Source organism: Helicoverpa armigera, chromosome 2 (assembly GCF_030705265.1).
Source record: "Helicoverpa armigera isolate CAAS_96S chromosome 2, ASM3070526v1, whole genome shotgun sequence".
NCBI classification, from domain to species: Eukaryota; Metazoa; Arthropoda; class Insecta; order Lepidoptera; family Noctuidae; genus Helicoverpa; species Helicoverpa armigera.
The window spans coordinates 11265727-11290266 of NC_087121.1; the positions used below are offsets into that span (position 1 = coordinate 11265727).

Here is a 24540-nt window from a genome sequence, read left to right on the forward strand (position 1 = left end):
CGTTAAGAAAAAGGACCAACAAAAAGGCTCCCGACCTACCTTTCCTATGGCACCTCCGCTATCTTTCCTTCCTCCGTGGTAGAGAACAATTTGGTTACTTTGACATTGAATATTATAAAGGTTATGTAATGCCAAGGTTACTGTGTTACTGTTATGTAATTCTGTTGTTTCTAACTTAGAGATAAGTACTCAAACATATTTTAAGGTTTTCATCATCATCAGAGTTTTAATTGTCCCACTGCTCTCACGCGGAGAAGGATTGAGCGTTAATCACCACGCTTGCTCAATGCGGTTTGGTGATTTCAAACTTTACAGTCCAGGTTTTCTCGAGATATTATATTCACCTTAATCAGCCATTTGTATCCAAGATATACTCAGTAGGAAGGATATATAAACTTAGTTTTGAACGCTTCTTAACATTAAATGACGTTTCAGTATCCGTAGGTCTAATATCACTCTTGTGTCATCATCTTTCTTGCGTTTTCCCAAATACATAATGTATGTACATTAAGATCGTACAAATTATAACTTCATTCCTTTTTAACCATGAAAACAAGTTATACTTTAATCATTTTATTTACAACGAGTATAAAAAGATAACAGATGTACGTAAAAAACAGCACTATTTATAATTTCAACAATCTAGCTCCATCACTAGGCTGGCTCACGAAGAATGTGGGAGTTCCATTATATTGAGCTAATATTTTTTTCTTTAAGTTTTCTATTTCACTCTTCTTTACCTGGAAAAAAAAAGATTTTCTTTATTATCAAAGGCATCTTTTAATTGCATTGAATGTAGAAAAAGTTTATTTTTAGACTTTTCTATAGATTACCTATAGATTGATATTAAAGTTTGCTAACAAAAAACAAACGAATTGATAACTGTTGGGAAGTCAGATAAAAATTAAGAATCTGCATTTTACTGGCTACTACGGATAATTCTGCTTCACGAAGCAAAAATTGTTTCCCAAATCTCTAAACCCATTTTCTTCTTTTTCTAAAAAAGTGCGTTTGACTTTTTGACGTATTTAGAAGTTTTGTAGAAACTTGACGGATATTTAAGCTATATTTTGTTTTCAAAGCTTTACAGAAATACACAGTGATTCTACTATTTATAAAGGTCACTAATCACAACATAATCAGCTTGTAACCTTTGCCTATTATTGCATTAACAGTAACACCGCTGTCACTACTACTGATGTGCGGTTAAATGCAAATATTACTATATAATATTGATAAATTTAGATACCGAATTAGCCTGATTACTAGTTAATGACAGATTCATTAAGCCACAATACATGTTATAGCATAATGTACTGCTTTTTGTATATTGCAAATAAAGCTTTTACAACGAAAAACCACAAATAATTTGCGAGTACTATAATAATTCAAATTCCAGTTATTTACTGATAGCGAAAAGCTGCTCATTAACTAGGAGTATTATAAATGGAAAAAGTTTATTTTTTTGTTACACTTTATATAAATAAGCTGCAATGAATAAAGTAAAAATATGGAGTGGGAGAGATTAACAAGAAATACACGGCTACAAAAATATTTGCCCACAGGATTATCTCAATAGCTACCTACTCCAAAACACAAGTATGCATTTTTTTCTCACGGAAGCGTGTTAGCCATACTTCTGTGTGAAAATGTGTAAGAGAAGCAGTATCACTCAAACATACACACACATACACACAAACACACATACAGGTAAGGCTCAATTCAGCTCACGTGAAACGAAGCTACCAATAACAAAGTAAGTTCTTACCAGAGTAACAACACATCCCCCGAACCCACCACCAGTCATCCTCGCACCATATACTCCTGGAGATCCCCTGATGATGTCCACGAGCTGGTCCAGCTCGGGACAGGATACTTCCATCAGCTTGCTGAGCGAGTCGTGAGATTGGTAGAATAGTTCACCGACCTAGAGAGAAGAAGAATGGTAAAGAAATTAGTGATATTTGCGGATGCTAATTAATAGATTTAAATTGAAACGAAGCTTATAAACACTGTAAAATGAAGATATAATTAAAATGGTGAACATAAACATTATAATGGTTGAATAACAACGCTTTCGTACTAGCACAATTTCTGAGCGGATCGTAAAGACAAACCCATAGTTGAGATATAATCAACTTCAAATAAAGAAGGAAGCTCTCAATTCCTATTTTCCTATTCAGTCAGCCTATTGTCAGTCCTATTGAAGTCAGCTCAAAGGATTACTTTGGATCTTACCCGTTTGAAATCCTTCTGTTTCATAACCCTGGCTACTTCTTCTGTCCTGCTGATCTCTTCTATGACGTGTTTCGCTCTCATCAGCACCTCCTTATCGCAGTTCTGTTGTTTTAGTTCTGGAACAACCCTTTCGATAACTTAATCTACAGATTAAGGTAGGGTATAAGTCTGCTGAGGCTACGGGATTTTTAGAAACAGTCCCCAAGACACTGGACTGGTACACAAAGGGCTTCAGAAGGAACAGGCACATGGGTGTGTTTTAACAGTAAGAGTCTGAAAATCCCTTTGGCTTCACCCATAACAGAAGGGGTCATTTAAGAATTACCCACAATGCAAAAAGACCCCTTTTTCCATAGGTGCTTAAGGAAACAATCATAGTGTCAACTCCTCGAATAATGAGCACATTATAAAAATTCATTAAACACCAAATATAGCAAAATTATAATGTTTATGCAACACACTTATCACGTAGTTTGAATCACGCAGTCGGAAAATTAATACAATTCAGCAAACATGTTACAATACTTTGAAACTCCTATCAACTCCTACGAGGTCAACGACCTACATTCGAAGACATCACAAATTCACAAGTTTCACAGTTCAAGTACCACAATAATGATGTGTTAAACACCTAATTAACTATTGTAACTAACCCTAATGAATTTACAACGGATTGCTGCTAATTAGTCCTGGCAATATAATTACAGTGTTTATTCCTGTAATTTGCACAGCGACCTAGATTAAACTGAAGTCATGATCTAGTTTGCATTTGATCGATCAATAATGTGTACTTTTAGACTACCTAAATTAAAATATTAAGTTAAGAATATAATATATGTAAATGTCTTATTGCTTGCGGTTTGAAAAATTATATGTACCAATTAGGTGAAAAGCGATAAAACAGAGTTATGCACCTTGAAGGCAGACAACATGACAGTAGCGTTTACCATACTGTGTCTTATATTATGAGGATTTAATCGACCTACAACTAGTTCTTAAGAAAATTCAGAAGCTTAGTTTCCACTTTTACTTTTTCAATCTTATTTTTGTCGTTCAACTGGCAATTTTAAAAGACCGAAAGTAAGGAAGATATATGTTCGTTTTATGTATTTTTAGTTACTACTTTAGTCTGCCGTATTTGTGTTACGATACTTTACATGAACATGTTTACGTATATCTTGGCAAAATTCCATTGATTCGTGTTTCCAAAAGTTGTTGTTTACTTATACGGCAATAAATAACAATAAAACTTGATAATAACAAAAGTTACTACACAAAACTTTGGTCACCAAGGAATCAAACTTTGTGAGTCATGATAAAAAAAAATAACAGTAAGTACCTACAATATTATTGTAAGCACCAATAAATTGTATCAAGATGGCAACAAAATAAATTATAACTTAAAGTTTATAACATTATTACAAGCTTTAGAAAGATCTTAGACTAAGTGTTTTCTTGAATAGACTGCACCTGGTGCCTTGTAATTTGTTCAGTTTTATCACAAACAAAACAATCAAAGTAATTAAGTATTTTAATCAGATTTTGTGGATTTGGAAAATAATTTCGATTGAAGTGTAGTTCTAACATAGATTAAATAAGGTATAGAAGTGGCTTTTGAGCAGTGAAATGCTTTTTCTTAATTATTTATTTCATCTACATTTTTACTGTTATAAAAATACCAACGTGTTATTTTTGTTTAACTTATTTAAGTATAGTATTTCCTACAAAAAATATTGATTATTGCATAACTTCTTTTTTTTGCCAAACGAGCATTGGATATAGTAGGGATGGGCGATTGTACTAAACTGATAAGAACTCGAGAGGTCCCCATGAAGATCAACTGGATCAGTAAATTAGTCAGTACTCTCATGTTTTACAAAAGAAGACAATATACAAATAGCTTTACAAAAGAAAACAAAATAGACGATGTTATCTATGTTAACTAAACAACCTTTCTTTAGTAACATCCCCTGTACTGTAGCCCTTAAAACAATTTACTTAAAATGTTTTCCGCAGCTGTGGTTTTTCCCAACTTTGCAGAAGGTCGCTTGAGGAAGTTCACTGTCAAGTTCGTGATAATGGATCAAAGCAGCTGGTATCGAAACTCTTTGCTTAAACGTAAACAGCTCTGATTAATTAACTCTGGTTGTTTTTGGCCAGTATTTGATTAGAAAAGTTTAAATAGTGTTACATAGCCTTTTTGGTATATGAATGGAATATTTCTGAATTTGATAATGTTTTATTTTTAATTTCCAAGAGGATTTTTTCGTTTGGTTCTTTCGTAAAGGTATAATTCCGAGGATAGCGGCTACGACAGCCGCGCGCGGCTTACGACAGTCGTCAGCCGCGCGCGACAATAGTCAACCTATGAAAATGTATGGTGCCGCTGCCGAGGCTCGCGACAGTCGCGCGCGGCCGACGAATTTCGTAAGCCGCGCGCGGCATTGTGTTGAAATTAGTAGATTTTGTTCGTCCGTTCCTTCGAAGTGCTAATTGATATCCTTGAAGAAGAAGAGGATGACGTGTTGCTGTATTATGAAAATATATTACCAATCGACCCTATCTTTAAAAAGTAGAAATGATGAAGGATACTATAAAATACTGATTCATAAGCATTTGTATTGTAATGAAAACAAAAGGAAGTTTTGCCGACTAAATAAAAAACAATTCATTTCTGGTTTTACTAAGATTCTATAGATGTTAATAAGCGCTAGACCATGTTGAGATGGTTACGGCCGCGCGCGGCTTACGAAATTCGTCGGCCGCGCGCGACTGTCGCGGACCTCGGCAGTGGCGCCATACATCTTCAAAGGTTGACTATTGTCGCGCGCGGCCGATGACTGTCGTAAGCCGCGCGCGGCTACGACAGCCGCTATCCACGGAATTCTACCTTAAAAGACAATCTTTTTCACTGTTCGGAACCTGCAGTTTGAAATTACAATAAAAATATTGACTCAAAATGAAATTGCATTAAGTATAAACAACTCGTTAAATCTGGGCACAATTTAAACGTATATTTTATGGATAGAAAGTCGTAAGAAACATATTGCACTATGAACTTGAGCTAATATCATAAAAACTTCAATTTAAAAATACTTAAAGTGAAAGCACTTCCGTAGTCAATTACGTCGCTAAAAAACAATATAAAATTTTGTCTAGATGCCATGAAACTCTTAATTTGTTTTCTGAAGACTGAGTCAAATAGATCTTGGCAGAAAGCATAAAAATGACAGAATTTATGTTCTTCTTTTTAGCGAGACCAAAGTTTATCAAATTTAAATGTTGAAAGCAGTAACGGCATGTGAGTTTTTCCTGGTGCCTGTTTAGGCAGATTGTGGAACGCAGAATATGCCTAATTTTATTACTAAAATTCTTTTACGAAAACGTATTTTTAAGTAATACAAGATTGTGTTTTATTGAATACTAGCTTTCGCCCGTCCCGTAGCCGGATGGTGACAAAAATATCTATCCTAAAACCTTCTCCCGGGCCTAAGTTACCTCCCCTCTAATTTTCAGCCAAATCGGTCAAGCCGTTTTCATGTTATGTCGTGACAACGGAAAGCGGGTTTCATTTTTATATATTTTACTAGCTGACCCCGCGAACTTCGTATCGTTTAAACCTTCCCTGAACCTCTACGAACATTCTAAAACCAAAATAACCCAAATCGGTCCAGCCATTCTAGAGTTTTAGTGAGACTATATAGAAGATAGACATGCGTTTGACCACTATGTTACCTTATGAGAAGCACGCTTTCTTAGAAGTAACCTGCATACTCTTTACTTGACAACTCCCAGGTTGTAGTTATCAGGAAGCACAGACTCTAGCAAGGAGTTCCACTCCTTAGCTGTACACATACATATTGCTATAACCAGAAGGTACTCACTCTCCAAATCCTCGATCCTGGCGCCTCTAAGCGACGTCAACCCCAGTCGGTCGGCCGCCTCCTGGCACTGCGCTCGCCTCGTCGGGTACTCGCTGCCAGTCAGCTGATGCTTCACGTTGGAGTTCGTCACCAGAACTGCTAGGTCTCCCAGCTCCATTGGGATCTGTTGGGATTCTAATGACCTGGTGAAGAAAAAAAATGTTTTAAAGCAAAAGATATGCTGTGAGGATCCCAAATAAAATTGGAGTAAGCATGAGTGCCCATTCAGGCGGGGGATTTTGAAAATAGATAAGTAAAATAATTTTGAGCATCTTTTACTAGACAATATAAAGGTAATCTCAAATTAGAAAACTAGGTAAGTGCCAGGTCCTGATTTGTAAATGAAAGATATAAAACTGTCGATTAAAGGATGTCCTCCGTATATTAAATGCGTATTTCCCTCATACAACTAGTAATAAAAGCGTTTGCATTTATAATTTTTATAATCTGAAATTATGTTGTTATTAATGGACAAAACTTGAACCAAAATTCTTGTAATTTATCTGCCAATTTTCATAACGAAACATATCTATCAATTATACAGGGTTTATCTACAAACATGCAAACAGAATCATTCAAGACAGTATTTCCTTGTTACACTAATTTTTACACAACCAACGAATTTCGACCACATTTTAAAGAGATTAGGGACTATTTCTGTCATCTGGTTAATGTTCCATTATCTGAATTAACACGAAATACGACGCAGAAGCTTAATTGTACCCGAAATTTAATGAGAAAGTAAATAGAGTGAGTACATAAGAGATCCGTTTTGAAGCTCCAAGACTTTACAAGGATTTGATAGAAATTGTTAATGCGTATCGCAATCTATAAAGTTGAAGAGTTTGTTTATTTGCATGTTTGAAGTTAGATTGTTTATTTGAACGCTGATCTTCGAAACTCCTTGACTGTTTTGTAAATTTATTTCTGTACTATATAGCCAATTTATCTAGGTTGTCTATTCTATATATCCAAGTGCGTAGAATATCTCCCACGGGGCATGGGTAAATTCGCTTGTACTTGGTTTAGTCTGCGGGTTGTTCGAAAGAGATACCGCGGCCCTGGTACATAAAAGGCCTACGACGGAACACGACGGTTTTTAGTCAGTAAGAGTCTGACACTCCCTCACCGCTGCTAACCCACAGCGGGAGGGGTCATTTGAAGATTTTTGTCGTCGCTAAAAAAAAAAGTATTTGGTTTAGTGCACTATAAAATACCAGTGACATTTCAAACTGTGCAACTAAGCTAAAATGTCTAATGTGCCAGTAATTACTCGAGGGCACTTTTGAAAATGGAACAGTGTCTATGGCTGCTTTGTGACAGAAATAGATAAGGCTGATAGTACTTAGTACCTTCATGAGAGGGAACCTCTATTATTGGACCTAGGCGATGTGAAAAGATATTTTCTTCCAATATTCTAGGTCTAGGTAGGGCTTAAAAAAGGTTACACTCAAGAGCAATGAATTTGGATCAGTTTTATTGTAATAATGCTTGAAAAGAAAGGTTATGCATTCCATAAAGAAGAATGGCGAAAATGGACCCACATGATTTAAGGATCATTTATTTGCAAATCTATATGAATTTAAATAACAAGTTTGTTAGAGGATTATATAAAAAATATTGAGTTTTTAGCTCATGGGAATTAAAAGTTAGAAATAAACTAAATCTATTAAAAATTAGATAACATGCAGTTTGCGAACGCATCGTGTGTCACTGATTACGTTCCTATCTTCATAGTTAGTTATTAAGTAAATTCATCGCCGTATACTTGTGGACGTCTACGTTTGGCAGTTATTATTTTCTTGTATATTTTACTTAAAAAAGTAAAATAGAAACAGCAACAATGAATAAGCAAAGTACACATTTATATAGTAAATAATAATTACAACGTTAGCATGTTGTATTGCTAACCTTTTTTGTGCGAACGCAAATTGGAACGTTTGTGGCAAGAGGCTGCTGTCAGTGCTGTGTTCTGTCATTCCATGTTTGGTTTTGTTTTCAACGGCTAACTTGGGATTTGAATGCGATTTTTTGGATTACTTTATGACGATTTGGGTTTCTATTTGGACTGACTATTCTGCATAACGACTACCGTATTTATCTTTGGATTCCGATTTGCAAGTGATTTGGACTTATTTACCGTGCAAAATGCGTTGTGTCAATTGCCAATAACGCATTGCACGATTACGAAGACATCGTGTATTGGATGAAAATGATCAGATAATTGAGAAAGTGCAGAGATGGGTTTATCCGCGTTATAAATTCATTATCCTCTTCCTTCTATGTTGTGATAAAAAGTAAATAAAAGATGTTTTTAATAATGAGTATATTGTTTAATTTAGTAAACATGTTTTTATGGAATAGTTTAACACCTATATGTTTTTACCCACACTGCTGCTGAGCTACAACGTGACGCCTGCGCTACGTTGTTGCGGCACGCTGCGCTAACGTAACGACACTACAATAAAATTGTGCGACTTCTCCGCTGCGGCGCAGAAGTCGCACAATTGTACATAACTGCAGTAGCGCGGTGCATGCGACGGTCACTTGCAGGGCTAATGCTGCGTATGCATTAACCCTCAAGAGTCAAGGGTGACAAATCAACATCGAGCTTTGCTAGGCCGTGCTAAGTTTGGTCAACTAAACAGAGCTTGCCTCGCACAGCGCTGCACACCATGGTTTGTTTGTATCCTCATTAAAATATTAGAGACGGCCGAGTTAAAAAAACAGCAAAGTCCAGAACAGCTCGATGTTGATTTGTCACCCTTACACTGATGCCGTGACAATGCGACGCCTGCACAACGTAGGTAGTCGCGGCGTCTGCGCTGCCCACACTTTTATCGGATGCCTAAGCTGAACAAACAGTGAAGGCGATCTTTAAGACATCGTTCATCTATAGTTTAAACCACGTCACCAAGTTCCTAGTTCACAAATATTCTTTCCGTTTTGAGATTTTTAGGTTATAATCTTCTACCTTGCATAACTTTTTTCTTCCAACTTTTGCAACTCATTATCCATTTGCTTTTTTGTTAGTTTTGTATAGCTCTACAAGTAGTACTAAGTTTCAATTATGTACGAATCTTATATCAATGGGTCCCAGTTTACATACAAGTTCGCCATTCTCCTTTAAATATTTGTAGGTGTGTTCATATGTTGACGCGACAAAAAATATTTTATGCCTATAAAGTTAGAAGATATCAAACTAAAAACAAATCGACTGGTAATTGACAATGGTTGAATCCTAAACCTATAGAAATAATGATCATAATAACGAAATAAATAATTGAAAGAAGTGCCTTACATTTATTTTTAGTACCTAAAATATAATAAACCACCGTAACTTTAAATTAGCTAACTGGTAAGTTTTAGAACTTAGTAGTTCTTATACTGCCTACTAGCCCCGGCTTACTGCTCTCTAGTGTAAAATAGCAAGAAGAATAGCCAGTACTCTCGGAAAGTTCCAGACTAAATTATTTTTAGAAATCTACATTTCGGCTAAGTGAAGCCACACATTGCTTGTGGCTAGAACTTTATATATCCAGCAAAATATAAGCTTAATATAAGCAAAAACATTTTCTTATTTTCCGGCAAAATAAAACAATAATTTCATTTTTTTAAATACCTACTATTAAGGTCATCCCCTTGTTTTCCGTAAGATAACCGTAAGAAAACCTTAGAGATATTAGATTATACCTTACTGAAATTATACACATTATAGGTATCAATTTCTGTGCAGACTATTTGTACATACAACATCCTTATAAAGCCGTTTAATAACCTATAGACGTATTTTACGAAGAATATTTATTTGTATCCATTCTATTTTATTTAGGTTTATCTAATTTCAGACTACGATAGAGCTTACGACACAAATATCAGATATAAAAGTCTATACTAGTTCACGATTCAATAATTTGTTCGATATGAACTGGTCCGACCATTTTCTCGTGTCACAATAAATGTCGTGCCGCTTTAAAAGTGGCATATGAACAATCTGAACATTACCGAGATAATAATATTATTAAACCAAAATGTGTCAGGGAAAGAAAGATATGTATGCCCACAAACTTACGTAGGTAAAACATCTGTCCTTCTAAGAATATTTTAAAGTTTTCAGAAGCACAAACCGCCAGCGGATAACACAAACACGACGGGTGAACGGGAAACGCACACAGTAATTGCACACTTAATTAAAGATTCATTATGTCTGTCCGTCCGTGGCTTAGCTTCTAAATCCCACTAGCCATTGGTAATGCATGACTACGAACTTATATACAACTACTATACGTACTATACCACTAACCAACCACTATTCGTTGACATGGCTCGACACACAACTTGTCAGAATTTTTGACACATTACATCTACACAATGCAAGTACCTTGCGCATGTTGAGGCACATGCGCAGGTAACATGCATTTTAACAACGTGCGGGTCCAGCGACTCGCACATGCACCCAAGCAAGACTCCCACGTGATCTGTCCGCCTTCTGACATAGCTTGGCTTTCTCCACTAACCTGCAATCTATGAGTAAAGCATGGTCCTTCTTGCCCATGGTGACGATGTACTGATCCATAATGCCGCACGGCATGCCGGGAAACTCGTGCTCTGCCTTCTGACATAGCTTGGCCTTCTCCACTGGGCTGCAAAACAAAACACTAATGAAATACTACGAATATAGCACATTCTTAGGAGGGTTAAAATGGTGTTAATTATTCTATACTTTATTCTACCATCACAATTTTAATTACACTTCTTCCAGTCAGTCAAAGTATGGATAGAAAGAGTTGGCCCGGAAAATAGGAAACTACCAATTTAGGATCATAGTCCGCGTTCAATGTTCAAGAAAATATGCATGAACAAAACGTTTAACTTTAACCCATCTAAATAAAAGTTATACCTGTCTGTAGAAACATATACATAGTAATCCATATTATTCAGGCCACAATCCATTTTCTCAAGCTGATCAGAAAATCATTCATACAGCCATACCATAACATTTTCAAACAACTAACACGTCTAAAACAAAAGCATTTCCCTCTAACAATTGAAGTTGACACAACAGCTCGTGTGACGAATCTAATCTCCATTTGACTAACCCTTTTGTTTCGGTTCATCTATCCAGCACCCACGCAAGGCTTTACAATACTGATTTAAATGGTGGAGTGAAACTAGACATGGTGAAACTGAGGGGAAGATCTGCTTAATTGAAAATGCTATAAAGCCAATCGGTTATGGATTAATTGAAGTCGTAACTTGGTATACCATAAATAAATTACCCACATCGTGAATGAGCTGCCCTTCATGTATTTGAGACAAAAGTGACCTATGATCTAGTCAAATTGAATCCTTCAATCCTGAAAAAAAACCCAATTTAGCTTTTGAAAAAGGCTTTCACGGCAATATCCTCTATACAACTGAATAAAACCTTCACTTTGAAACACATGACGTTGTACATTATGTACTGCTATTTAATTAAAGTCAATTTAGAGGCGCCGTTTAATTATCAAGCGTTAATGAAACTATTGGACCGTATGTTCAATAGAATTAAACTGTCATTGGATGCTTTTTTGGTTTTTCTTTCGATTTTTTTAGCGTAAAGAGCAATAGTTGGCGGTTTAGAATTTAGAGTGGTTGACTCCTTAATGAAGTTTGATTGTTCATTTAGTTGATTTGCCCTTACAAATTGTCATCTAATAAAGTTCATAGTTCCATTATTATTATTTTTCAACAAAGCTTATATTGCCTGCTACTACTCACTGTTCGTGCTGTTAGGCCGTGGAATAGCCTTCCGCATTCTATACGCGAGAGCTCATCATTGGATATGTTTAAGAGACGAGTTAAGGAACATTATTTATCAACATGACCTTTGTATATTTGTGTATATATTTGTATATATTATATTGTTTATATTTCATGTAATTATAAAAGGTATATATTTAATTTATTATAAGGATTTTATTCATATAGATTCTTTTTATTAGTATAAAGTTGCACATTTGCCCTACCCCATCAAATCACTCTTTCACTCTAAGGTTGGCTGGAAGAGAACCCAACACTGGGTTAAGCTCGCCATTGTACATTATCTCTCTGTATTCAGTGTGTCTCTCTGTATTTATGTGTGCAATAAAGAATAATAAAACTACTTCCACCAAGAGACCCACCCCTTCAACCCATCACGGAAGGAACAGTATGCTGACCATCTTTTCCGTCAGTTGGGACCAATTTATTCCAGTAACCTTTGACCCAAAATGTAGACAAAACAAAAAGCCCAATATGTATTTAAGGTTTAGGTGAATGTAAAGAGAAATAACATGAAAAAATGTTATCCTTTTCCTAAGAAATCAGAACTGCTCATTTGAAGCCCTATACAAAGTACTTTTATCCACAGAAGTCTATTCTTAACGGAAAACTAAAAAATGCAGAAATAAATAATGTTTGTAACTTATGTTCACATATTTATAAAAAGCTACACCTACGAACAAAAGATATAAGTAGATATCCTGACCTATATTTAATTTGTATTATTTTTATCCAAGTGCCAGAACTAGGAAGTGGTAGAATGGACGTGGTCCCGGGTTCGATTCCGGGTTCGACATTTGTGTAATGAGGTCTGGGTGTTACAATATCTATTTACAAATATGTATTTATAGCTAACACGTCATCATCCTCCGAGCCTTTTCCCAAACTATGTTGGGGTCGGCTTCCAGTCTAACCGGATTCAGCTGAGTACCAGTGCTTTACAAGAAGCGACTGCCTATCTGACCTCCTCAACCCAGTTACCCGGGCAACCCGATACCCCTTGGTTAGACTGGTGTCAGACTAACTGGATTCTGACTACCCGTAACGACTGCCAAGGATGTTCAATGACAGCCGGGACCTACAGTTTAACGTGCCATCCGAAACACAGTCAATGGTGTCTAAGATATACTTAGAAAGTACATACAAACTTAGAAAAGCAATGACATGGCATTTATAGCTAACATATATACATATAGTTTATCAGTTGTTTTGGTACACATTTTACAAATTATCTTATAACTTACCATGGGGTTAAACGACCGTGTGTGAAAAGGTGTCCCGATGTACAGTTTGTAATAAAACAAAACACGAAAGAAGAAGAAGAAGAATGGCCAGTGCTACTCACCTCACAGTCCTACCATTCAGACCTTCCAGCAGTGTGAAGGTAGCTACTTCGATCGCAGCACTGCTGGATAAACCAGATCCCATTGGCACGTCTGTCACGATGACTGCGTCGAAACCGCTCACTCCACCTTGGTTAGACAAGATAGTTTTATTATTAACTATCTTCTGCCCGCGATTTCACCCGCGTCCCAGGTGGTGACTAAAACTATCATATGTGTCCCCCTCCCGGGTCTTAGCAATCTCACCTCGAATTTTCAGCATAGACGGTTACTTTCTCTTATTTATTTATATTACCTAATATCAGCATGTAATCTTTTATTTTGACAGCCTCACTTTAATCAATGGTCAGATAATAGGCAATAAGTCATTGTGCGATTATTATGGGATTTTAGAGGAAAGATCCTGAAGAATACTTTGACATTTAGGGGAACGAAGTTTTAACCTTTAGTTATCAAAAGAAAGCAAAAACACTTATTCACACAATTAGCCTGATATTTGCTTTGAAAACTTTAGATAATTTACGGCTGATTTCAACTACGAATCTGTCGATATGCTTAATAGACATATACATTTTATGGGGCCAATGTCAAAATTGTATATCCAGTAAGCAAATAAACAGACAGGTTATTGAAATTCTCAGTTATTTGCATTGTAGGCATAACTATGCAAACAACTGTTGCTTGCATAAATCAGACATCTCCTTTATTAACGACATTTTGAGTTACCACAATGATAACGTTCTTTATCCAAAAACAATACTTATATAGAATGAGTAAACTAGTGTAGCTTAAAAAATCTTGTAAATACTTTTCAAAGAAGTTCTTCGAAGAATAGACAAGTTTCTGTGTATTTTGAATAACTTTAAACTTTGTGTTAGCTAGCGAGCTCAGTTTTGAAGTTACTGTAGCGTTAAAAGTTATATGAGTACTTTGTCTTACATACTACTTAATTAAAATAGTAGCGCTATGTAAACCATATGCGTTCTTTAATTATAAACGTCTTCATTTGCGGGAGTCAATGACCTTTATAAATATTTCAATAGAAGTTAAAAAAATTACATAATCTTTATTTTTTTCGACATAATATTGACAATGTAAGGATGTCTGCAACATAAATAAAGACATACATACATAAAGCTTGAATACTGAATATCATTTTCAGTATTCCAGCTTTAAAGTTTAGTGGAAAAACTATTTACGCAAAATATGAGGCAGAGTATCAAAACCTTATTAAGTAAGTTCTGTAATTAAAGCCACTTGTGAGAAAAGGTTATAAGGAACAAAATACTCCTACATATTTGGAAAAGTTGGAACACAACACCTACACCTTGGCTTAGGTAGGTACCTAGTTTGAAGTAAGCAATATAGTAAACTTCTGCATTTTACAAATGTAGTTTTGTAAATAGCATATACTGATATAAAGTCTACATTGTGTTACTGACAACATCAATATTGATGAATGATCTTTCCGGCTTTAAGACAGAGAATTAAACGTACTCAAGGTCGTAGGGCAGCTAAAACTAAAAAGTTTTGTATATTTGCTTGCTTGAACGCTAACTTTGGAGCGCACTAACTACAGAATAACACTGTTACAATTTGAATGCTCGTGAAGTGTGACATAGCTAATTACTTCGTATCCAGGTAAAGAAACAAATGATGAAATTTAATCAAATGTAGGATGGACGACACCCTCACAATTAAAATCCCAACCAGTAACAAAGCAATTAACTGCAACAAAATTAACAACAGTTTAGACAACATTACTTAACTATGTTTAAAAAAACTTACCAGGAAAATTAGCAACCACCCCTTTTACATAATTAGCCCACGCCGGCGGGCCTGGTCTCAAAGGCTTCGAAGCTGTGGGTGCCGAGAATTCAGTCTTCACCTCCTCGCCTGATCCTAGCACGGAGACCAGTCGACATTCTCCTGTGTTGTTTGTAGCTCCTGCTATGAGGGTCACGAAGGGTAAAGCCTGGGGAAGAAATGGTATTGTTTTGTAAAAGAAAACCTGGTTGGCACCACTGACGACCAATTATTCCAGAAATATGACTTGTTTGAGTAAAATTGACTAATTGAAAATAGTATTTTTATTTATTTATTTATTTTATTTATTTAATGGTTTTGTACACATAAAACACAAAGAAGAATAAATAATAGGAACAATAGTACAAGGGCACAGCTTATCTCTAAAGAAATTTCTTCCAGCAGGCCCGTTGTGGGAGAGTTAGAATAAAAAGAGATAGGTACAGATAGACAGTGTAAAAAGAAAGAAGATATAACCAATATATAATCACTAACATAAACTACTTAAATACATATATATAAATATACATACAATAAATACTATATGCAACTATGACAGAGAGGAAAGATAGTGTTCTTTCAACTTGCGTTTAAACGCAGCAACAGTCTGGCAGCTCCTCACCTCAGGCGGCAACTTATTCCACAGCCGTACAGCGTGCACGGTGAAAGAATAGGAGTAGAAGTCAGTGGAGTGGGAAGGGATTTTAAGAAGGGATTTGAGATGTGTCCTGCAGGACGCATCAGGTGAGCGGAGAAAGGAGAAACGTTCCCGCAGGTAGGTTGGAGATTTAGGATTAAAGAGGATATTAAAAAGAAGACACAAAATGCGAGTGTTCCTGCGAAGACGGATTGGGAGCCACTTGAGTTCCTTGCGAAAGTGTGAAACATGATCATACTTTTTAAGATTAAAAACAAAACGTATACAAAGATTTTGCAAGCGCTCAAGTTTATTTAAAAGCTCCTCTGTGGCATCCAGATAACAGGCATCAGCGTAATCTATGATGGGTTGGATGAGAGTCTGAGCAAGAGATATTTTGGTTTTCAATGGCAAAAAGTATTGGAGGCATTTCAGCGCATGGAAAGTGCAGTAAACTTTGCGACTAACTTCATTAACTTGAGCTGTCCACGATAAGTTCATTTCAATTGACTAATTGAAAATAGTATTTTTGTCTCAAAGTTATAGTTAGGTTTATTTTAATTTCTGATTTGATAGTACCTACAGTTTTCATCTATGATTTTCTGAATTTAATTAATAACACCTAGTACCTTCACGATAGATAAATTAATGAACCAATTATTGAAATGGCCAATTTAGGAAAAGTCATTTTACGAGACAGTACTTTTCTGTAAAGTCACAAAAACAACGCAATAGGCTGTGAGTTCTCAGAAATTATTTAGTATTTTGAAGTGTACAGTAAACAGCACATAAGTGGTAACGGTCATGCACCTTAACACAATAGTAATAAGTACGATTTTCCTGTAAAACTATTACCACGGACCTGAAGTTGACTGTACCTGCTAGCTAGGTTTTGTTAGTAACACAAATATCTATCATTAATTATATTATTCAGCCTATCTATCTGCTATTGAAAGCAATATCAAGATATTCACAAAGTTTTTGTTTAGTGTAAAACAGCTGAGCCGTGTTTTGTCTTACTGAAATCGGTCATTTATCATTATTAACAAAACACAATTAGAAACATTTTACTAAATCGAATTTCGAGAGTTTACAACTGTTGTAGCCTACAACTTTTAGGAGACATTTAACAACATTTTGTTGTAAGTTTGTTAAGGATTTATTAACGAGAGAACAGATTCCAATTTATGAAAACTTGTATCCTGTCGCTCTAATGTTTTTTTCTTTTCAAAGAACCAAAGGTACGTTTGTTAGAAAATTGTTATACAACCGGACATACACCGCCATCTCAGCGTCAACCCAAAAATCTGCCGGAAGTCACTATTCACCGCGAACGAAGTCACGGGCAAAAGCTAGTTTAATTATATGGCAGCCAAGCTCGATTTCAGCGTAAAACATTAAAAAAACAACATATATAATTGTGCAACATACATCAGTGATAAAAGCTATGTTATATGAAATCTTGGGAAATTCTTAATTTCTTACCACAGGCAACACAAATCCTTCGCAGTAATCAATGTGTTCTCCAATAAGGTTGACTCGGCCCGGCGCACACGCTGCGACTGTCGGCTTGCGACCAAATGCTGCGACGAATTTGTCGCACGCTTGTTTTAGGAGCACCGCCTCGCCTTTGGCTATCGCTTCATTTGACATCTAATAAGAAATATAGAGCTTTTAAAATACCATGCTGAAGACTGCATTTAAATCGGTTCCACAAAACGTGAGATAATCAGTCAAACATAGAACCTTCTTTTTCAATATTGGTTAAAAAATATTATTTATTTCACTTTTGTTATGTTACCATCTTTATCTCAAAATATTCGAGGTTGATAGCATTTATTATGCTGCATAATTATATGTACCTACGTATAATTTTATAGTTCTTTTTCAGATGTATCATTTATTGGCCTCTGTTTCCGGTATTTTTTTTATCCTGTACCTAAAAGATGACACTACACCTCCCTAGCATTTTGCTATCAGTGCTTTGTCTGTACAGTTTCATTTGTTTTTTGTTTCAAATGCCATCATATAGTCTCCACTATTTTCACAATGTTTTTTTAACATTTTAGGTTTCTCACGATTTCATTTCCTAGTACCTTCGACCCCCAGTCCTTAATACTTATCTTCGCGAAATAACTAGATAACAGTATTACTTCGATAGTATCCAATCTAAGTTTACAGCTTCAGTTTATGGTCAAGCCCGATAACTGCGGGTTATCGGAACTTCGTGCTGTTAGTCAAGATTTATCAGTATTATTACTGTATGCATAATATTGTTTTACAAGCCGGTGTTAATTTCATAGATTATCTGTTTTACAAGTTTATTTTTATAATGTAACGGAACGTTGTAATATTTTTTTATTGATTTTTTTAACATGCTTGTATTAGCTTTACTTGTAACTAACTATGTAAGTAAGAAAATCTTGGAATCTTAACTTGACACTTCGCGGTCTTCGATTGGTGTGAAGTTTTGCTCTCGCTCTGAGTTCTGATGACAATACACGACTAGTATGTTTTTTAGTTCTAAATTATAAGGAAATTATGCTAATGTATTTATTTATATATGTTTGTTTGATTTACACGACTTCAAAAGTCAATTACAAAAATCACTAGATAAGACTAGTAAGTACATTCCTTGCAAAGAAAACTTAGGTTATAAAAAATTAAAAACATAAAATAAAACATTAATATAACGTATTATCAACCAACTTTTCAGGTTTTTTTTCTTTATTACTGAATCTTAGTGAACTTGAATTAAGAACATTAGTACTGATTGAGGTAAAATTAAATTATAAATTTAAAAAAACCCCCGATCCAAAAAAAGTACGCAATAATTATGACATAAGGTTAAAAACGCTAAACCCTATAAAAAGCAAAAAATAACTTTTATCACTTTGTAAACTAAATTTTGTCGTGTCGGGGGACCGCTCTAATTCATTACTTTAGATACGTGTTTTTTTTTTAAACGAATGTTGTAATCAGGTAGGTATCATTTGCTTTATGTAAGTATTTATGAAGGTAAAAAGCGGTCCCCCGACACGTCAAAATTTAGTTTACGTAGTGATAAAAGTTATTTTTTGCTTTTTATAGGGTTTAGCGTTTTTAACCTTATGTCATAATTATTGCGTACTTTTTTTGGATCGGGGGTTTTTTTAAATTTATAATTTAATTTTATTTCATGCTTTTTAAAGGAGCTCCTTAATTTTTCCTTCTTTCACTTAATTTAATTTTATCTTAAGATGGGGTCGCTATATGAGATGTCGAGATTTCGAGAAACAATAAAGATTAACCTTTGGACATTCTAGATTTTCAGCAAAAATATAAATCGGTTTATCCGTTTCATTCCGGCATTCCAGGGTTTCATCCGCCACATCCCATTTCCAGCATCAGGTTCTCGTCAATCAGAAACATGAAGAGAACTCGTCAAGACAAATTCAACGAGCCCAAACTCGATGGGTTTACTAAAAGGCAGTTCAGGGTTACGTCTCCTACCTTCGTGCCCTAACAGCAGACCAGCTCAGTGGTTCCAAAAGACATTAGTGTTTCAAATTTCAGATCCCACATATACTTGCAAGTAAACTGAGCGTGTAACATTCCTATCACATCTAGCAAACGAGCTGATGACCTTGAAGACCTGAACCGATTTCCACCAAACATAGCTAAGAACACTCCCGACTGACATACCTTTTAAACAAAAAAAACCGCATTACAATCGGATCATCCGTTTGGGAGCTACGATGCCACATACACACACACACACACACACACACACACACACACACAGACACGTCAAACTTATAACACCCCGTCGTTTTTGCGTCGGGGGTTAAAAATGGTAAAATGAACTTGTTAGTTATAATTAGTTAGTTTGTCAGATTTCCAAAACTTCTGACTTCTTGTGACGTCTGTCACAGACAACAGAGCTGAAACTGAAAGTTCGGAATTATCGTAATTATGTTGTTTAGATAATTTGTACTTAAGACGGTGAAAATAACTAATTTACCATTATCCTCCTTAAGTGTAAATACCTACCTGTACTTAGGTATACTACAAGTTTATTAACCGACTTCAAAAAAAGGAAGATGGTTCTAATGGTGTTTGTTTTTTTTTCATTATACGCGTTGTCCCGCGATTTCACCCGCTTCAAATGGGAACCACTGCCCGCACTGGGATAAAATATAGCCAATGTAACTCGGGAAGAGTGAAGCTTTCCAACAGTGAAATATTTTACCAAACCAGTTCAGTATATTAGTACAGATGCAAGAAGTCTTTTTTCCATACGTCACTGTATGACGTCACAAAGTGATAGGTATATTTACAACATCTAACAACTGTTCCCAATATTCTAACATCTATTGTTTCGCTTACTAGAGTCTTGAGCTTTTCTAATTGTATTGGCGCACCCACACATGCCCAGCCCAGCTTTTGCCGCATCTCAGCCGCGGCACGCGCGGCTTTTGGTTGCCGGCGGCAGTTTGCTTGCGGCTTCGATACGGAGTGGTAGTGTTGTCATATAATTTCATAGAAGTAAATAACGAAATGACAGAATAGACGAAAGACGAAATTTCGAACGAATATTTCTTCGGTTTATGTCATCCTTTCTAAAATCTTCAAGTATCAGGGACACATTAGGCCTATTTCGTAGACTTGGTCTGACCCAATATCTTCGTTTGATTTTGCGGTTCTTTTTACGAATAATAACATACAACACTACACTTGCGATACACGCAACTATATCATAGTCCAACATCTTTCAATCCTACGTACACGACTAACTTCGACGAAAGTCACAACACTACTGCGAAAATTGCAACCGCATCTGCAGGCCGCCGGCAACCGCCGGTAAAGCCGGCGGCCTGCATTCAGCGGCAACGCGGTCTGAAACCCGGCGGCATAAGCCGGCGGCATGTGTGGATGCGCCAAGCCGCCTTCAAAATATTGGGAAGGCACGTTACTCTACATTGACACGGAGACACCAATTTGAATGCCGAGTCTGACTTTTGCAGGATTCGGGTTAGCCACAACATATTTTCGGTCCAGTGGCAGGTTTTCAAACCGAATGCACGTAGTTAACTCTCTGGCTCTGCGTGGAAAAAGTATCTTGCAAAAATCTGATCAAGCTCAATAAATAATGGTGTCACCGTGCGAACGTACCGTAATTAGGTATCGTTAAAAACAGGATCCAATCAATACTGATAGTAAAACCTTTACCAGAGCATTTTAAAACATCATTCAGTTATAAAGTAGGTCGAATGCTTTTAGTAGCATCCTGCAGGAGGTCGGCATGCACTCATGCAGGAAAAAACACCGTTGAAAGGTTTAAAATATTGTTATATAGGTCGTAAGGTTATAACGCGGTCAATTCCAAGATGGGTGACCATCTATATCATAACATATTCATTCATGTTGTGGAAAACTTGCTAAACTACTGCTACATTTACTTACAGGTAGTCATAAAGCCTGACAACCAGTCTTAACAAAAAATAAGTAGAGAAGGTCAGATCAGTCGCTCCATGCAAGCCACACCTTAAGGGATATCCTGAGGATACTTCAAGGGGAATTCTGTACAAAGTAAAATTTTTGATTTCCTCCCTGCCGCACTATTGAGGACAAATTAACTTTAATATCCATTTGTACGCTGGCGCCAAAATTGAGCCTTTCCGAAACCCTCTTAAGACTGAACACGTGATTCAGTTATTTTCGAAAGGGTCAATGTCAACGTAATATGAGTAAGTAACACTATAACTAACTCAATAGAGTAAACTGTTTTCTGTCGTGACCTTTACAACGAGCTGAATGACAAATAAATCTACTGTGTCTGATACAGGACTCTGAGAAATGAAATCGGGACAAGTGTCTTAAAGAAAACGTTTTCCATACAACGCTGTAGGTATCAACTAGCTTTAAAATGTTATTTGTTTAAGATATAACACACACAGAACTTATGTATTAAAAAAAACAAACTATGGAAAATAAATATGCGAAAATCTAACCAGGAATCTTACCGGTAGCTTTGCTAGATCTCAAAAAAGACCCCGGTACTAGGTTAATGTATAGCCATAATTTCAGCCACTATGCCATTGAAGCAGTGCAGTCCAACTAATGTTTTTCACTGATAATCATCATCATCATCTGCCTAGGCTTTTCCTTACTATGTAGGGAGGGATCCGCTCAATTCCTTAATAATGTACTACTGATATGTCTTCAAGGAAGGAAACTTAATCCCACAACAAACTTAAGTCTGACAGGTGAGAGGGGAAAGGTGAGCGAGAGTCGAAATGTCGCAAACACAAATTAACTTTATAATTCGCTTAACTTCTCCAACACTAAACTAACTAAACTTTAACGCAGTTAATAAACTTATCGCGCTGTTTGGAGTCTCCGCGTATTGTAAACTTAACTGTTGGCCCATATAAATATGTTTATGATTGCCAGACAGTTTATTTTGAACACTACTCAGACTTATGTATACCTAAAAGTCGGTTGGGGCTGCAAGACTAATCGGGGCTGCAGGATTATTGGAAATAGTTGCCGCGGCCATGGCTTAACAAGTATTATGATGGGTGTTAGTCATTGAGAGTCTGACACTGAAATGATCCCTCCGGCGGTGGATGCTGCATCCACCATTTCATGATTTCTCACAAAAAGCACCTAAAACTCGTAACGAAGTAGATACTGCCATTCAGAAAGGAGAGTGACGTCACTGCCACAGAGATCCAGGCGCAGGACCGACAGCTTTACCTAAGTTTTGTCCGAGCTATTGAACGAAAAGGCGGCGCGTTATTTGTGCTTTGAAGGTCCGATAGACAGTCGTTCCATGTAAAGTATGACTCAGCTGACTTTGTTTCGATTACAAACCGACCCTAACATAGTTAGGTATAGGCTAGGCAAATGAATGTTATCACTTGTTCACCAAGTTTTACGTAATCAGTAAGCATCCGTACTCTGACCCCAGTTTACACTGTGATAGCATTGTTTACAACTTGCATCCCAAATGTCAATAGCTATTCTACGATATGACTAGATGTTCTTCAAAGTCATAAATAAAACTAATATTTCAGAATTTGTAATGTTGTGACATGTAGTTTATTGAAGAAAATATGCGACAATGGCGGATTTATAACCTGCCTTTTTTGAGTAATTTTAACTCTAAGTTATGATTGAATTGAATTATGATGAATTATCAATTTGATTGATTTTTTTACTCAGGAAAACAATTGCATGGTAAACTAGATTTGCTAAATCCTAGTGGCATTTGAGAATTTAAAACTGGGTGGTAAACAAAAACCCGTGATATTTTCTTGTAGATACCTACTTACTTCAGATTTATGAACCATATTTTCTACATTAAAATTAATGTAAATTGTTACGTTTAATCCAATCAAAATTAAGTAAGTGTAGTAAATTAAGTAATATTATCATCAAAACGAACATTATGTACGCATAACTTTTTGATCCTAAAATCTTATAAGAATTTAATCTCGGTCCTCATTATCTATGCAAAATTAAAACGGTACACACAGATTAATGAGGTTATGTAAACATTGATAAGAGTGAGTGAACGAACGAGAGGTGAATGTATGTGACCGTTGAACAGATTCGCGATATTTTTTTAACGTCGTAAAAATCATCAAATATCATCAAATGACCCCTCCCGCTGTGGGTTAGCAGGTGAGGGAGTGTCAGACTCTTACTGACTAAAAACCGTCGTGTTCCGTCGTCAGAATAAGTTTTTTTTTTGTAAAGTACCTACCTATGTTTATTTCTGCGTTTTGACAAAAGACCTAATAAAATAACCCGCAGTTAAAAAAGATAGGTAGCTGAAAATGGAAACCTACTTCTGTTATCTTCACCATTTATAGCTCAAGAAAAGATGATAATATGAAAAGGAGGTATAAAGTTCACCGGGTCTGAGTCTACTAAAGTGTACCTCTCTTGGACCTTCTACTGACCAATTCATTTGACAACTTTGCCTACCAATAAACGACATTCGTGCAAATCTAGTACAGAAAAAATTATGTTCAAACCAAATCTTAATAAGCATTTTCGTTCCAGTAAATGCTTACCCATTAGCAGGGTTTATTATTCTTTCAATAGCTACTCTATATACATAGCAATCAATTAAGGATAAAAATTCAGTGCTCATAACAATTGTAGCCACTCTAAAAAACGTTCGTTATCAATAACAATCGAGTAAAATAGGTACTTCTATACCATTACTACAAACAATTACGAACCGAATATCGATAAACAATAAACGTTTACACACATCACTACAGTTAGTGTTCATTTATTCTTCACTACTTACATAAAACATGAAGTGTCATTGTTTAAACATTACACATTTACCTCCAATTTTATTACTTTCATTTGAAAACTGCATGTTTATAACTAAACTGACGGTTTTACCTCTTATTTCTTTTATAACACTATTTTCTTTTATAAGCACTATATAACTTATCAACTCATTTTCGAAGTCTGGACCATAATAAACATTACAGCACTCTTATCACCAAACACATACCTTTTTTGTTTAGATATTTTCACTACACGAGCGCCGTCACTCACACAACACAAGCCACTATGGCCGATAGCAATGTTTAATATAAACGTTAATAAATTCTTAAGCTGAGTACTCAATAGGACACAATTGTTTTACAATTGACTCGTCACTCGTCATGCATTTGTTTCGAACGTAATTTGTTTTAAATTACTGAAGTATTGTGGTACAGAATTTGTTGTATGACGTCAGATGGAGGTGTGGTTCGTATAGTCTTGGGTTACGTGAACA

General features: G+C 35.9%; 1 protein-coding gene across 2 annotated transcripts in view; it reads right to left on the bottom strand.

Annotated features, from left to right (window-relative positions):
* Nucleotides 1–557: 557 nt before the first annotated feature.
* LOC110379007 (galactokinase) overlaps nucleotides 558–24540 on the bottom strand; it is a 95018-nt gene continuing 71035 nt past the window's right edge. The window contains exons 2-10 of one of the 2 annotated variants that reach the window (XM_064039897.1): nucleotides 24274–24298; nucleotides 17235–17402; nucleotides 15095–15281; nucleotides 13309–13435; nucleotides 10679–10804; nucleotides 6123–6304; nucleotides 2239–2354; nucleotides 1769–1927; nucleotides 558–740 (exon numbers count right to left, since the gene is read on the bottom strand). In XM_064039897.1, the coding sequence (XP_063895967.1) occupies nucleotides 627–740; nucleotides 1769–1927; nucleotides 2239–2354; nucleotides 6123–6304; nucleotides 10679–10804; nucleotides 13309–13435; nucleotides 15095–15281; nucleotides 17235–17402 (1179 nt within the window). In that variant the 5' untranslated portion in view covers nucleotides 24274–24298 and the 3' untranslated portion in view covers nucleotides 558–626. Of the gene's footprint in view, nucleotides 741–1768; nucleotides 1928–2238; nucleotides 2355–6122; nucleotides 6305–10678; nucleotides 10805–13308; nucleotides 13436–15094; nucleotides 15282–17234; nucleotides 17403–24273; nucleotides 24416–24540 lie in introns of those variants that run through there. The other variant, XM_021338498.3, reaches the window with a different exon arrangement.